At 34.0% G+C, this 15980-nt stretch overlaps 2 protein-coding genes and 1 long non-coding RNA gene across 6 annotated transcripts; 1 reads left to right on the forward strand and 2 right to left on the reverse strand.

Moving 5' to 3' along the window:
• Nucleotides 1-3065: 3065 nt before the first annotated feature.
• Nucleotides 3066-5904, reverse strand: LOC130510753 (uncharacterized). Of its 4 annotated transcripts, none has more exons than XR_008944506.1 (7): nucleotides 5432-5904; nucleotides 5239-5351; nucleotides 5069-5116; nucleotides 4881-4981; nucleotides 4657-4797; nucleotides 4353-4562; nucleotides 3066-3474 (listed from the first exon to the last, which is right to left on the reverse strand). It is a non-coding gene; the product is annotated as an uncharacterized LOC130510753 (long non-coding RNA). The 4 variants fall into 4 exon arrangements; XR_008944511.1 differs by having other exon boundaries at nucleotides 4349-4562; XR_008944514.1 differs by lacking the exon at nucleotides 3066-3474 and having other exon boundaries at nucleotides 4208-4562; nucleotides 5432-5493; nucleotides 5750-5903.
• A 2386-nt stretch (nucleotides 5905-8290) lies between these two features.
• Nucleotides 8291-10978, forward strand: LOC108811249 (probable WRKY transcription factor 4). The gene is made up of 4 exons (XM_018583294.2): nucleotides 8291-8813; nucleotides 9404-10032; nucleotides 10100-10264; nucleotides 10340-10978. The coding sequence occupies exons 1-4, from the start codon at nucleotides 8370-8372 to the stop codon at nucleotides 10599-10601; spliced, it is 1500 nt and encodes a 499-aa protein (XP_018438796.2). The 5' UTR covers nucleotides 8291-8369; the 3' UTR covers nucleotides 10602-10978.
• A 65-nt stretch (nucleotides 10979-11043) lies between these two features.
• On the reverse strand, nucleotides 11044-14294 carry LOC130510758 (uncharacterized). Its single transcript, XM_057007371.1, has 10 exons — nucleotides 14024-14294; nucleotides 13596-13699; nucleotides 13134-13486; nucleotides 12973-13059; nucleotides 12603-12872; nucleotides 12369-12507; nucleotides 11980-12280; nucleotides 11697-11891; nucleotides 11459-11581; nucleotides 11044-11355 (listed from the first exon to the last, which is right to left on the reverse strand). The coding sequence occupies exons 3-10, from the start codon at nucleotides 13414-13416 to the stop codon at nucleotides 11242-11244; spliced, it is 1512 nt and encodes a 503-aa protein (XP_056863351.1). The 5' UTR covers nucleotides 13417-13486; nucleotides 13596-13699; nucleotides 14024-14294; the 3' UTR covers nucleotides 11044-11241.
• Between the last annotated feature and the right edge of the window lie 1686 nt (nucleotides 14295-15980).

A 15980-nucleotide genomic window follows, 5' to 3' on the forward strand; every position in this document is an offset into this window, starting at 1 on the left:
TTCACAGCTTTTCAAGATTGTGCTAAGGAAGCTGAGAAGAACAATGAAAGTATGTATCGGCATTAAGTGTTATCTGATGCTTGAAAAGTGTATGGTGGCTCATTCTGATTACTATCATCCCATTCTGGCGGCTGGTAAAAGTGCGACCGAAGTGCTGATTAAGGATAAGAAGACATAGAGGTGAAGAAGGAGGAAGCAGAGAGGTTATTCGCCTTTATGGAAGGAGTTGTCTGTAAAGAATCATTCACGGCCTACGTAGATTGTAGTGACGAAGCTATGAAGAACAAGGAAGATACATAGCCAAGTGTAGCCAGCACATGTCCAAGCTAGTGAGATGCTTGTATGCTAACCCTGAGCACTTTCAATATATTCTCTCTTCTGAAGAAGAGATGAGGAGGGTGCTTGATTGTGATTGAGAGAATTTTTTAGGTAGTTTTAATGGATAAGTTTAATTAAAATTCGCTATTAATTGAAACATATACAATAATCACCCAAAAAATACCTACTTAGATTATTGATCTATGTTTCCTAATAATAAAATTGAAAAGCGTGGATATATATTAACAGCAATCTTGAACTTCAATAACAACTATCATAACTATGCTTCTACTTTATCCACTAAAGCCCCAATGTTATACTGTTTTTCTTTCATCAACAATGCATGAAACTTTTATTTTCTATTATAAACCACTAAGATTATACTAAACAAAAGACTTGACTCTACATCCTATCAATACAATTAAAACAGCAGACTGATTTTTGACATCCCCTTAGACTTTCAAAATATTTACAGAAATGACATTATCTTTTAATTTTAAATAAATAAAATGTTAATTATTATAACTAACTATCTATTTTCCTAAAATATCTCACCTAATCATAACTCTTACTATATCTATCCTTTTGATTTTTAATCGTAAAGATATTTGAAAGTAATCTTTTTTATTATCACTTTATCATATATAAGTAATATACTAATATATGATTTCAAGCAACGGTAAGTTAAACGATTCATATATCTGTACATTTCTAACTTCCTCTTTACTATGTAGTATAGTAATCATATTATATAATTATTTCCATTAAAATCCTATATCATATACTATATTTTTTAATCGTCTATAGTTTATTAGATATCTCAATATTCCAGAAATTATTGTAACTGTCACAAAACTGTAGAACCAGAGAATTACAAGAACATTTAAACATTTTTTTTTACGACAAACGGCTATTATATTACTCAAAATTTAGGTGGTCTGGGTAACCAGACCGGAATAGAACAACCGATAAAATGTAACTTCCTATGGAAGGATACATTTAAACATTTTGTTATGCCATTCAAATCAACATTTACGATTTTTATAAGTTTGAAAAATGCTATAAAACTATTTGCTATTTAGCATATACTATTTGATGAATATAGTAATAATGGTTAGATGTGATAAAGATTCAATAGAAAACGGACAGATAGAATGTTATATTACAATTTGCTATTTGCCATATATTATTTAATAATATTTAAAAAAAATAGATCAAAATTCACAAAAAATTAATTGGGATTTTTAATTTCGGCAAAAATTCACAAGTCATATATTTTGTTGAGATCTTCAACTAAACTTTGGGTATTATTTCAACTGAGATTTGAAAATTATCCAGTTTATCTAATAAATCTTGGGTTTTTTATTTCAACTAGGAACCTAGCTTTTGCATCTATTATTTAATTATTATTTAATTATATATTATAAAAATAATAATAATTTTTTAAAAACCAAAATTTACATACAACTAAATTAGTTAAAAATCTATTATAGTTATATTATATTGATAACCTATAAAAGTAAATATTAAAATTCAGCAATTTTAAATATGAAAAAATTCTAATTTTTTTAAACATAAGTACCACATTATAAAAATTATCAGTTTATAATAAGAGACGTCAAAATAATATAAACATCAAAACTAAAATGTTAAAATTAAAATTTTAGAAATTTCGGAAGATATTTTATCTAGAAATATGATTTTTACTTAAAATTATTTGAGATTATCCAAAAATGGAACCCAACCATAATCAAATTGAACTCGATGTTTTACCGGGTTCATAACATTGTTATTCGAACCAAACCGAAAAATAAAAAAAGCTAAACCAAAACAAAACTTAAATTCGTAAATAACCGAACAAATTTCTATATCTCTTGCAAGAAATGAAAAACCACTTCAGAATCGAAACGAAAGCCAACAAAAAAATTGAAACCATATCTGAAACTGAACACAAACCTAAACATATTAGTGAAATTATAAATGGGTTAATAAATTTGTCAACCAAAGTAATATTCTCGCGCTTTAAAAGCGCGGGTCAAAATCTAGTTACATTTTAAAACTACAACAGCATAACATGTATTTATAGTTATTGCAATATTAAATGAATTTCCCTTTGTTTTTGTTAATATGGAAACCAAGTCATATGTTGCTTATATATTTTGATTTTTTCCATATTACTAGATCTTTTTCTTACACAACTAAAAACAAATTAGAATTCATATAAAGGCTATAACTGTAATTACAAAAGAAAACTAATCCAATGCGTGTATGGAAAAAGGAGAGCTCTATATATAACACTAGGATCGGCCCGCCCTACGGGCGGGATATACTTTACTTGTGTGTAGATATTGTAAACCTTTATCAATGTTGTTATTATCATATTATGAAAATAGTTTTGTATCCCTTATATGTAGTGTGTCTTAATGTCCCTCGCTAAATATTTTAAAATTAATGTTGTATCCGTAGAACGATGTTTAAACAAAACCGTAAAAAGATTCATGTTGAAATTCTTGTACATTTGTTGGTTTGGCACTGCCTTATTGATCTTCTTTTTCTTTATTATGTTTTCTTTTTATAAAAATTTATCGACAACAATTTTTTTTTGTTCTTTAATTTCTTATGCCGGATCTCTCTTTAACTATCTCTTTGTTTTTTTGTATTTCTGATTCACCGGATGATCCATTAAGCTTGCGAGATCCTCTATTTATACAAAATTTTAGAAGTTTCATACCTTGTATGAACGTTTTATTTTTCTATTTCACATACAAAATTAACCGACTTGTCTTTGTGCAAGTATCTCAAAGTTTGGTTTTAGAGTGAACTACTGCATAACAAAATTAAAAATGAAGCCCATTATTAATCTCCACCTGGCCCAACTTCAACCAAAAACCAAACAAAAATCCCATTTTATCTTCTTCTCCACACCAAAGAACTCCATCTTGGTTAACATCCAAGTTTCTCCGTTCACTGAATCCCTTTGCAGCTGTTTTGTCTGAACAGAACCCAAGAGCTTCTCGATTCCAATAAACTCTTGTCTATTTCTGTTGCGATGACAATCTAATCGACTCCATCGAGATTCTGTTGTCGTGTCTTTAGATCCTTAATTTACTGGATTGTCAAAAATAACTCGAACCCATGCGCCTCTACTTTGATTTACTGGATTGTCAAAAATAACTGGATTAGTAAATCATATTTGATATTGTAGTTTTCGTTAAACTGTTGAAAATATATTTTTTATTTTCATATCTAAACATTTTTAATAATAAGTAATATTAACTTTCACTACTTTTTACAATAGCTTTGATTATTTATTTTGTTTTTTATAAATCATATACTTTTTTACTATTAATATAATTCAAAATGTGATTATCTTATTTTGTTTTTACTTTCCCAACTTTCACTTAAATAAGAAATTCAACAAAATTTTAAAATTATAGTCGATTAGATTTAACACGAAAGACATGAATCATTCATCTTTTACATTTTTTTATTTCTTGAACCCAGCAATATTTTATTTTGTATTGCTTATAAAATGATAATTTATAGGTGAAATTTTAATTTTTAAAAAAATATATATATTTTTAGTTAGCCATGAAACATGAAAACCTAATACTAAGTTTTATTAATTAAAAGTACATGTTTGTTTAAAGTTTTGTATATGTTGTTATATTTAAAATCCAAGAATATCATGTTGTTTGAAGTATTGATAATATGTATGTGTATATAATATATAAATTTGATACAAACATTTAAGAAAATGTATAATTACAATCATGAAAATCATTTATGCTAAACAAACCTCTGATCTCTAATAAAACTGATAAAAATAGAAAAATAATTTTAGTTAAGCACATGTGAGAATGAGATGAGATTGTGTTTTCAGTAAAGAGGATAATAACCAAAATAGAATAATGTCATAATGCAATAAAAGATAGTATTTGACAACGAATAAAAAAACTAAAAAAGTTAGAATTATAAACAAACATTAAAAATTAGACATAATAAATATAATATTAGGGGAAGCGCGGACCAACCGCAAGGAAGACCTCTCATGTTTCTTCTACTTCCTTCTTGGTTTTGATCTCTCCATGTACAACTTTAAACTCAGTGCATAAGAAGCTTGAAAACGGTGTCTTCACTTACCAAGACGTACTCATATCCAAGAACTTGAGCTCGGTTTCTTAACTCACCATTTCTTGCTCCGGCACTTGGATCTCAACCAGCACGTCCGCGCCTGCCCCACCCTGTTTTGAAAGAAGGAACAATTATGCGGAAAACTTGAGACTCAAAGTTACAACAAAGCTTTCTTATGGTGCGATGGTGAACTCAGATACAAACCTCACGGTAATGGAAAAGGCTAGGAAGTTCAGGAAGTGGACGTGGACCGAAAGAGTCCAGGAAGTTCATCAGAGCACCAGGTCTCTCAGGGAAGGTGAACTGGCAGAGAATATCTTCTTCAACACTCGATCTTCCACCCATCTGCATATATACAAAGTGTGGTTCACATCTCACTTGCATCAATCAATGGGAATTGTTGCCTAAAGAGACATAAAGAGGCGTACCAATTAATGCAGGTAATCTTTTACTAAGTCACTGGTTGTGAGGTTCCTAGTTCTGAGCTGGGAAGATTCCATTCTCTTCTCTAGGTGTGTGCACTCCAGCACTAAACATCAATACACAACATTGTTCGGATTAGAGGACGAATAACAACAACCTGGGAAAAAAATAATCATCTCAGGAACAGACTTACCTGTACATTACAACAAATTCTTTTTCATTTTGGTTATGTTCACGGTGGCTGAAACACATTTACAAAGAAAATCTAATCAATAAACGGTATTGCTCATAACACTATATTTTCTCAGATTTAAGAACCATTTTTTTTTAAAAAGGAAGCGACTGTAATGTAAAACCACATACATGCCATCACACTGTCGTGACCAATGATATGATGTTTCCAGAAGGAAGGAAACTATTCTGTTCCCATTAACCATGAACTGGGATGATGAAAGGAAACTAACCAATGGTTTTGTCTACATAGAGAATATGACAAGAACATAAGAAAAGAAGAAAACGTAGAAGTATAGTCAAAAACATATAACTTATTCAATACCTCTCATGGTTTTGTCTACATAGAGAATATGATAAGTCTTCAGACACAGCTTTTCCAACATCCTACAAAAAAAGAAAAAATCAAATCAAGTGAGAACAACTATATATCCTCTATATATTGGTAGTTTGCTTCCCAGAATCTGGGCACGGAAGAACACCGGCAGACATTCAAGTCAGCAAGTAGAAGAGACTGCTTGACCATTATATGAGAATGAAATCTATTGGAACTGTGCAGAAAAAGCAATGAATTTGTATACTATAAGAGAGATGAGTAGAAGAGAGATGAAGAGATCACGATTTTAAGAAGAGAAATTCTGACTTATTTATACTCGATAACACAGATCTCGCTGACGCAAACGACACAATGAATAATTCGTAGTGGGCCTCTGAATTAATGGAATTAAACACATAAAGGAATCTGTTATTGAAACCGTGAGGAATCTCGATCGTCACCGTCGCCGTCGAAAGTAGAGCAACGAAAAACACATGTTTTCACGTATACAGATTAGAGTTAAGGTTGACTGGGCCGAAAAAACAGTTTGATCTTAAGCCCAATAGTAATTTCAAAAGCCCCTACGATATACAAAAACAAAAAGACGATACACAATTAAAGAAGCGTTGCATTTGGAGAGTAAGTGACAGACACGTGTCGTCTTCAGGGCTTCCGAATTACTGACGTGGCATCTGATGTGGAGGGCCCTGGAGAGAGGGAACTCTACTTTATATAAATAGATTATCTAACCTAATACTTATTCAGATATCGACCCTTGTCTCCTCGGTTGACGGAAAGATCCTATCATAATGGGAAATTACGTCTCCTACTATCTACACAACCAAAGCCAGCAGGAAGATTCGTCTATAGAAGTGTTCATGAAAGGAGGTGCGTGCAAAAAAGTATTCACTGCTTTTCAAGATTGTGCCAAGAAAGCTGAGAAAAACAATCAAAGTATCGGCATTAAGTGTTATCCTATGATGGAGAAGTGTATGTTGGCTCATTCTGAATACTATTATCCCATCCTGGAGGCTGAGAAAAATGCAACGGAAGTGATGATTAAGGATTTCCTGCCGTCAACTTCTGGGCGAGATCTAACGGAAGGTAAAGAAGACGCAGAGGTGGAGGAGGAAGCAAAGAGAATCTTGGCCGTTATGGAAGGAGGTGGATGTAAAGAAGCTTTCAAGGCCTACCTAGATTGCAGTGACGAAGCTGAGAAGAAAAAGGAAGAAACATCAGCCAAGTGTAGCCAGCAGATGTCCAAGCTAGTGAGATGCATGCATGCTAACCCTGAGCACTTTCAATTTATTCGTGCAGGGGAAGAACAGATGAGGAGGGAGTTAGAGTCCTTGTGACTGAGAGGATTTTTAGGTAGTTTTTATGGGGTTTTTAAGGGGATAAATTTGTTTGCTGGTTATTACATGGCTCTCTAAAGATCATTACATTGTTGATGCCCATTAATCTTTCAGTCAAAAACTGGTTTGCTTAGCTTCTTGCATGGTACACTGTTTTTACTTGCTCTGTAGCTGGAAAAGTTTGTATATATATATATATATATATATATATATATATATATATATATATATATATATATATATGGCTAATGTCAGTAAGCAATATCATCTAGATAATTAAGCTCAGATTTTGTATGCTTCGATTTGGAGATCCAATCTTTCTGAAGGGACTCCAAAACGCTTTAAGATGTGAAAAGGTAGTGTTGCGGATTGTGTCAATCAGTACTGTCAAGAAGTAATCGAGTCCATTGCACCCTTGATCCGGGTTTTCTCTCTTCAAGCACCTATTACGTGTATACTGCATTGAGTACATGTTCAGTTATTGAATGAATACAAGAGATGTTGGATTTTTTCTTTTGGAGTAAGGAAGCTATGTACCTGGAGGAGGCGAGAGGGACATATGGGATGATAGCAACAATGCAGAAGAAAGTGTTGCACATGCCAGTTTTGTTACAAGTGTTCTATACGTGTGAAGTCTCCCCAACCTTAGTAACAAATGTAGAACTCGATGCTTGGAAGAGCTTAACATGGCTAGGTCAAGAAGAAACCAGACAATTATATGTATGATTAGGCTTTTATTGGCAGCCCATTAAGATAGAAAATGGGCCTTTGAAATAGAATGTCAGCTGTCATTTATGGATTCATTTCATACACAACGTGGAGTAGCTGTGGCCTTGTCCTGCTTGCCTCTTCACTCCAGGTTCATCGTACAATTACAAGACCGACGCTTTTGTAAAGGTGAAACCTAAACTGAAATCGAATTACTAGATCAATCTGGTACAAATTTTGTTTTCTTCTTAGTTGAGGACCTTGAGGTTAATACTCCATATTTCTTTTAATACTATTATTACTTTTAATTCCAGTTTTATTGACCATGACACGTACCATAAAAAGCTGTAGCAAAAAAAAAGAGAGTTTCATATCAAAATTTTATATCCGATTTAAAATCTATTAAAAATGTAAAAGGTGTAGTTTTTTTTTTTTTGCTTAAATTTGAAGTAAAAGGTGTAGTTTCTTGTGAAAATATTGAAGTATGCATCTATTTTTTATTTTGTTTTAAAAAACTATATATCCGTAAGCAAATACAAATCATCCAATAATATATCGTCTTCTAAGACATTGTCCAAACGTGTAGAGATATTCTTTTTACATATCTGCATCGTAGACTTTACTATACTGCGAGAAGACAAATAGCTTTTAATCCTTTTATGTCTCCAGATCTGTTTTTATGGAACATAAAAGTAAATTAAAAAAACTAGAAATCTCCATTAAAAAGACGGCAAAAAAAAAGCGAAGTGAAACACGACACGGATTCACACAGACAGATATATACAAAATGGATATTTAGATTTTAGAGAAGTAAGCACAAAAAAAAAAGAACCTTTTTGTTTTGTTTTCATTATTGGGTTGTTCTCTCTCTCTCTCTCTATACGATGTCGGAGAAGGAAGAACTTCCGTCGACTTCAAACAAGTCAACCGGAGCTCCGTCGCGACCGACTTTATCTCTCCCTCCACGCCCCTTTACCGAGATGTTCTTCAACGGCGGAGTTGGATTCAGCCCTGGTCCCATGACTCTTGTCTCAAACATGTTCCCCGATTCAGATGAGTTTAGGTCTTTCTCTCAGCTCCTTTCCGGAGTCATGCCTTCTCCAGCTCCAGCTCCAGCTCCAGCGGCTGCATCTTCCGCAGCTAGTGAAGAAGAAGGGGATAATAATAATAGCTCGAGCGGTGATGTTGACCCGAGATTCAAGCAGAGCAGACCCACCGGTTTGACGATTTCTCAGTCCCCGTCGACGATGTTCAACGTACCGCCGGGGCTAAGTCCTGCGATGCGGCTGGATTCGCCGAGCTTCTTGGGTCTTTTCTCTCCCATTCAGGTTTTTAAGATTTGATCAAACTGCTTTTGGTGTTTAAAGTTTAAAAATCTATTTATGGAAACCGAAAGTTTAGGGCTTTCTGTATTGAGCTGTTTCTTGTTTTTGTTACTTGGTTGCCTCTGCTCATGAATAAAGATAACCACTTTTTTTTTCTTGTTAGCAAAAAATCTAGGTGAGATTCCATTTCATAACAGATCATAAACTTGTTGTAACCATTTTGGTTGGAAGATAGGGGAGAAAATGAAAAAAACATTCAAAAACATCTTAGGTCAAATTTGGAGATAACAAATTATAGTTGAATTGGGGTTTAATTAGAAACATTTGGGGGAACTTTGTAGCTCAGCTGTATTCTTGACAAGGTATGAACTTTCAGAAAAAAAGAAAGGTTCTTGTGGATCAAATACACTCATCAAAGTTTGGGCTTGCTCTTTGTCTTTATGACCTGATGATATTCTTTGATTCTGGTACAATATGTAAATGGTTTCTTTAGGAAGGCCCTGTGCTATTCTCTTTTGGCAACTAACTAGCTGGTTTCATTTTCTCTGCATCTCCCTTGTCTAATAACCGGAAAATATGTAACAAATGTGCAGGGATCATATGGAATGACACATCAGCAAGCTCTAGCACAAGTCACAGCACAAGCAGTTCAAGCCAATGCTAATAATATGCTGCTACCACAAACCGACTACCCTCCTCCTTCCTCTCAGGTTTCATCTGTTCAACCACCTCAGAACCAGACCACAGCTCCGAGAGAAACCTCAGATACGACCACCATCATCGAGCACAGGTCACAGCAGCCTCTAAACGTTGACAAACCAGCTGACGATGGCTATAACTGGAGGAAATACGGGCAAAAGCAAGTCAAAGGCAGCGAGTTCCCTCGAAGCTATTACAAGTGCACGAGTCAGGGGTGTCCTGTCAAGAAGAAAGTCGAGAGGTCTCTCGATGGACAGGTAACGGAGATCATCTACAAAGGTCAGCACAATCATGAACCTCCTCAAAACACTAAGCGAGGCAACAACAGAGATAGCACAGCTAATCTAAACGGGAGTTCGGTTAATAATAGTAACACCGGTAATAAAACGACGAGGGAACAACATGAAGCAGCGAGTCAAGCTACAACAGAGCAAATGTCTGAGGCAAGTGACAGTGAAGAGGTTGGTAATGGAGAAACTGGTGTGAGGAAGAAAGTTGAAGACGAGCCTGACCCCAAGAGAAGGTATATAGTTATCGATCATTCATTTTCTTTTTTGGTTTCTGATGAGATAGAGATTTGGAATGTGCAGAAGTACAGAAGTTCGAGTTACAGAACCAGCTGCTGCTACTTCACATAGAACTGTGACGGAGCCTAGAATCATTGTCCAGACGACGAGTGAAGTTGATCTATTAGATGATGGATATAGGTGGCGTAAATATGGACAGAAAGTTGTCAAAGGAAACCCTTATCCGAGGTAATACACTGACTAATCCATCTACTGATCTAGCTATCGCTGCTTCATAATGTTCTCTTATTGATTGATCCACAGGAGTTACTACAAGTGCACAACACAGGGATGTGGAGTGAGGAAACATGTAGAGAGAGCAGCAACAGATCCAAAAGCTGTAGTAACAACCTATGAAGGAAAACATAACCATGACCTTCCTGCATCTAAATCAAGCAGCCATTCCGCTGCAGCAGCTGCACATTTAAGGCTAGAAAACCGACCGGGCGGTTCGGCTAACTTAAATCAGCAGCAGCAGCAGCAGCCTGTTGCCCGTCTAAGGCTGAAAGAAGAGCAAATAATTTAAGATCTTTTTTTTTCCTCATGACAAAGCTTTCAACTTTGATGGAATCTTAGTGGTTGAAGTTGAACTGGTAACTAAACTATATACACAATTGTCTGAGAAATCTAGCGGTTTACAGGAAAAGAAAAAGAGTTCATCAGAAGGGGTTGTAAAACCTTAAAGCTTTGTAGGTTTTTAAGATGTCTTGTTTGTTTTACTTGTGTGAATTCATTTGTACATGAGGAGGAATACTACAGGGAGGGGGGTTTGTGTTGTTATCTTTATGTTATTGTTTCAGAGGATGATAGGTTTAATAATATACATTCTGTGGATGTATTTATTATCTGTTTGTAATATTTTGTTTGTTTATTTTTATTATGGTATTACACTATTGACCCAAACTTGCTTTCTTTTGTTGTTGGTGTCTCTCATAGTATTTGCTTAATGAAATTTACAGAGCAAATTGTTTCATTGTACAAAATGAATATTTTTCATAAGATTAAATAAACTTCTGAGCAAATCTTTGTTTCTATGGTTTCCACAAAAAGACATTGATCTCTTTTTGTCTTTTCAATACAAATACATGAAAAGTTTCTCTGTTTTTCTTTTCTTTTTTTGCTTTTGTCTCTTTGCGTCTCCCATTGATTGGTTGATCCTTGGGATCTCATGATTGTTTGTTAGTTAAAAGCGTTGGAATCTGTCCGTGATTCACGAAATCAATCTTGTTCAGCCTGACACAACACAGTACTTGCTCTGGAAGTTCCTCTGGTGTTTGAGCCTGTGTTTCAGAATAATAACAATAAAGTTTTTACTCCAAAACCATAGAAAAAAGAACCTACCAACCAAAAGCTTTGGGAGATTAATTAATTATTTTCAAGTACCTGAATGGTTAAACCAAGATCAAGGATGCCATTCTTGATCCTATCTCTGAAAGATTCGAGTCCTTTCCTCGAAATGTAGCTGAACCTGTGTATGTCGAGATCGATCTCAAAGTAGTTTGGTCCCTGTGTCCAAAAATGATCAAACACATAATAACATTAGCACCCACAAAGCTGTCAAAAATGAAAATCTCAAGATAGCTTATTGATATAACTCAAAAGAAAGAAGTGTAAATCTAACCCGAAAGAAATCGTGCTGTGGACGAGAGAGAACTGGTCTATCGTTGTAAGCTGTGATGAGTTTTCTCTCGGTAGAACATAGCTGAAGATCCTCAGGATTCACCAAACCGGCCATGATCTTCAACCTCTCTCTGAATGGAACTGTTGATTCTCTTGTGAATCCTTTGACCTTCTCCATCTCATCATCCATAAATCTCTGCACAAGAACCATAACAAAATCTTTAGAACCTCTCTTCTTTACAGAAACATTATTATTCCAAACAACCATCATGATCATAATATACCTTGATGGTTTCTTGAAAGTGAGATGAGATTTCTTTGTGATAATTCTCATTTAATTTGAAGTATAAGACTAAGCTAAGTCCTTCACCGTCATAGTCGCCAAACATGGAGGTTGGATACATTGGAAGCTGGATGTTTACTATCAACAGACTAGGGACATCACAGGCTTGTGATGAAGCTTGTTTCAAATTAGGGAGCTCAATGTGCTGAGCAATGTGGTTTATCTTCTTAGGACAAGCGAAAAGATCGATTCCAATAGGTGTGTAAGGACTACAATCTGGTGCTGGACTCTTTTGTTTGTCTCTGCAAAAAAAAAATGATATAAACAAATACAATTTAGATTTGACTATACAACATAAAACTGTTTTGTCTACTTTCTTGAATCCCTAACCTGAAGAAGTTCAATCCACGGAGCTTGAAACTCGACGGAGAAAGCTCTGACCAGCTTCCTTGATTTGTCAGCTTCTCTCCCAAAGAACGTTGAATCACAGAACAGGCTTTTGGTCGGTACAGGAGCTTCTCACCTGAAGCTGTTGTTTACACAGTTTTTAAAGACAAAGAAAACGGTCAAAAAAAAAAAACATTGAAACTTATAAAAGACTTTTTTAGTTCCTTTTTTTCTTACGGAAGTCAGATGATGCTGATTTGCTATCGATAGATGTTCTTCGGACAGAGACCATAACAACTTTCGATGATGTCTTCCTGTGATCTTGATGATCTTCACAAGTAGTAGTCTTGAAAGTCTCGTGATGAGATTCATCAGCCACTTGGTTTCTTTTTATGCTAACTTCATTCTTGCTTGAGTATGACTCAGCTTTGTTTCCATCTATTGTCAGGTAACTTCCGTAGAACTCTTCGTACTGAATCACTTGTCCCATTGCAGAAGCATTTGCATCTGCAAGACAAAAAAAAAAGATAATCATGTTAATAAATCACAAAAAAAACTACTAATAATGTCTTAGATTATTGTGTATCAAAAAGCTTTGATTGTTAACCTTCGAAAACACTACTATTTGATCCATCATCAGAGTCAGAGTCAATGTAACTAAAGGAATCATACCAAGCTTCCTCATGAGATATTCCTGTACGTATATAGAAAACACTAATCAGATTCAACTCATAAGGTTTTTTTCTTTTAAAAGATATTATTCCATACGGTTTCCATCGATTTGGCTGCAGTTCCATTGAAGCTGTGTCATATGGAAGTTAGCATTAGACATCTCAGCTCTCTTACACATCATCTTGGCTGCACCTTTTTCGAAATCAAGATTAACAAAATCCCTGACGCTCGCATTGCTCATGCGTTTCATAGGGACATCGGGCATGGAAGCCGAGATTCTGGACCGGCATTGGGCTGATCTGCCACCACCATGTCTGTTATGCTTCTTCTGTTGAAGCTTGTTGCTTAGTTTTCTCTGTGAAGAAACGCAACCACCCATATCTTTTTGTTTTTTTGAAGGGTTTCTCTACTACATACACCAGCTAATGAGCTACAACAAATCAAAGAACCTGTTCAAAACAATCAAGACAATAAGGAAATGAATAAGACCCACTATACCAAATACATATGATCTTGTCAGAAGTCAACATCAAAATGCAAAATATTGAGTCTTTTTACCTTTTTTAATCTTTGAGAGAGGTCACCTGTAAGAGCTTATGAAGATATAAAAGAATGCATCAATGTTCATAACAATTGGATGTTGATTCATGTATCTTCAAGACCTTCACAAAAGGAAACAAGAAAAAAAGACTCAAACCAACATTTATATTTCTTTTAATTAGCAGATGACTTAAATCATATTTGACATTAAACACCAAAAATGCAGCATTTGATATAGTTTTTTTTTACTTAACCATTTGATATTTGAAACGTGAAAGGTAAGAAAAAATCCTGAAAACACATAGTTAAGCATTGTTTTGGAGATCAAGAAAAACTCAAAATCATTTTTGTAGCATACAGCGTGAAATACTTCACTCATTATAGAGAAGAAACCCATTTAAAAAAAAGATTGAACTTTCTCTCATTCCAAAATCAAGAAAACTAACCAGGGGAGAGGAAGGTGAAGAACAAGAGGAAGAAGAGGATCTTTGAAAAATCCTCTGTTCGTTCTTTCTCTTCTCTGTCTGCCTATCTCTCTGTTTCTCTGTCTTCTCGTGTCAAATAAAAAGTACAACTTTTAATCGCTTACTATAAATAAAAGAGAGAGAGAGAGAGAGAAAGATGTGAAGAGAAAATAAAGAACCGAACACCACTGGTTCTTAAGTAGTCCGTTTTCTTCGGATCCTCTTTCTCAAGTCTTCTTCTTCTTCCCCGTTTAATTCTCTCTCTCTCTCTATGCTATTAGTATTTTGTATTTTCTTTGTCCATTTTGGTGATATTTTATTACAGACAAAGGTAAAATTTGGTCTAAGGATTGATCCATGAACTTCGCGCGCGGGCAAAAGAAGCAACGTTTTAATTACAGAAGAGATGTGTTATTTTACAGCACGTGTCTCCATTTATGGAATAATACAATACTACTTCTTAACCTCTTTTATTATTTTTATGTCGTCTTCCTCATCGATGTTAATAAATATTCGTATCCATTTATTTATTTCCCATCATCAATTAAATTAAAAAGTTGATTTATTTATTTATTTGAAGGTTTGGTTATTTTGACAAGAGAAGGCTGGAAAAATGGTGAAGGATATAAAATGTCTACAAGCTGAAATACATTATTCAATAAGTTCATCAAATTAAAGGAGTTTAATAAGACATAAGATATTTGTAAACTGTAACAAAAACAACTAATAGTTTCATATAGAAGCTGTTGATAGAAAAATGTTTAATTATGACCGTCCAGAGATTTGAAATAACATTTTAAAAGAGATTCCTTGTGAAGTTCTCGAGGACCTCATGCTTAGTGTGAGAACCACATGCTTAGTGGTAATCCAAAGAAGATTACATATATATACAGAATCATCCTTTATGTTCAGTTATTACGTTGGTTCAGTGATAGAAAGTACTGTGTAGTTATCCCAGGGGTGTAGTTATGTTCAAAAAAGGTACTGTGTAGTTTTACAATGTCATTTTTTTACTTATCTTGTGATTGTGTCATCCATACTAGATTGTTGTTTATATATCAAAGCCGTCCAAAATAAACTAATTTTAAAATGTTATATTATTGAGCTAGAAAGTGAATAAAACCATTTTAATTAGTTAGTTCAAAGTCCTTTTCGTATGAGAGTAAATTAGTTTACAGATATATATTCTTATCATTTAGTTTTGTTAAATAGTTTCAGTATTTTATTATAATTTTATACTCTTTTTTTGAAAAAAAATTTATACTCTTTTGGTTGAAGCTGTTATTTGAAAGAGACTTCGCCGATTCTGTATGTTTGTGGAACCAAATTTCTTTATCAATTTTATTTTTAATATATATACAACCAGTTGATGGTTTCCTCGCTTCAAATTACGTTTAGAAACTTCCAAAACTTAGACCAGTTCCACTTTGATTTATGTTATTACCTTTTGTTATTTGCTAATCGTTACAGCCATACAGATTAATTTCCGACTGCATTAAATAGTAAGATCAGCAACGAGTAACTTAAAATTCCAGTTGCACATATTCTCTTGCATCCATTCCTTTTTTATAGTACAAGTTCGTTTAGTTGCTACTTAATGATATTTTCAAGAAGACATAAAAAATAGATTCTCCAAAATATTTCAACTGTGCTATTGACGGCTCATATTATCCCCTATTATCTATCGCTGCTTTTTATTCTGAGACATTTAGCTACCCTCATTCTCTATCAATATTAGCATAAAATAGTTGACACCAATAAATGGAAAAGAATTCTTCGGCCAGTAATTATAACATTTTTTTTGCTTAAAAGCCTATAATTATATTTGGAAAAATAAATTTGATAGTTATTTTCTACACAGTTATGAGATCATTTATACATTAACATGAAAGCATGAAGAAACGTAAGATGGGTTTTCTACAAAAATATTTTTTTGGTA

This window comes from Raphanus sativus, chromosome 1 (genome assembly GCF_000801105.2).
Source record: "Raphanus sativus cultivar WK10039 chromosome 1, ASM80110v3, whole genome shotgun sequence".
Classification (NCBI taxonomy): Eukaryota; Viridiplantae; Streptophyta; class Magnoliopsida; order Brassicales; family Brassicaceae; genus Raphanus; species Raphanus sativus.

Bases quoted from the DNA above. Each gene is read 5' to 3' on its own strand.
- LOC130510758 (XM_057007371.1), bottom strand. From the start codon at position 13,416: ATGGGTGGTTGCGTTTCTTCACAGAGAAAACTAAGCAACAAGCTTCAA. The intron at 12,281-12,368 runs GTTAGGGATTCA...TTTTTTTTGCAG, and splicing joins CGTGGATTGAACTTCTTCAG to AGACAAACAAAAGAGTCCAG. The intron at 11,892-11,979 runs GTATATTATGAT...GTTCTTGTGCAG, and splicing joins ACTTTCAAGAAACCATCAAG to AGATTTATGGATGATGAGAT.
- LOC108811249 (XM_018583294.2), top strand. From the start codon at position 8,370: ATGTCGGAGAAGGAAGAACTTCCGTCGACTTCAAACAAGTCAACCGGA. The intron at 10,033-10,099 runs GTATATAGTTAT...TGGAATGTGCAG, and splicing joins GAGCCTGACCCCAAGAGAAG to AAGTACAGAAGTTCGAGTTA. The intron at 10,265-10,339 runs GTAATACACTGA...ATTGATCCACAG, and splicing joins AAAGGAAACCCTTATCCGAG to GAGTTACTACAAGTGCACAA.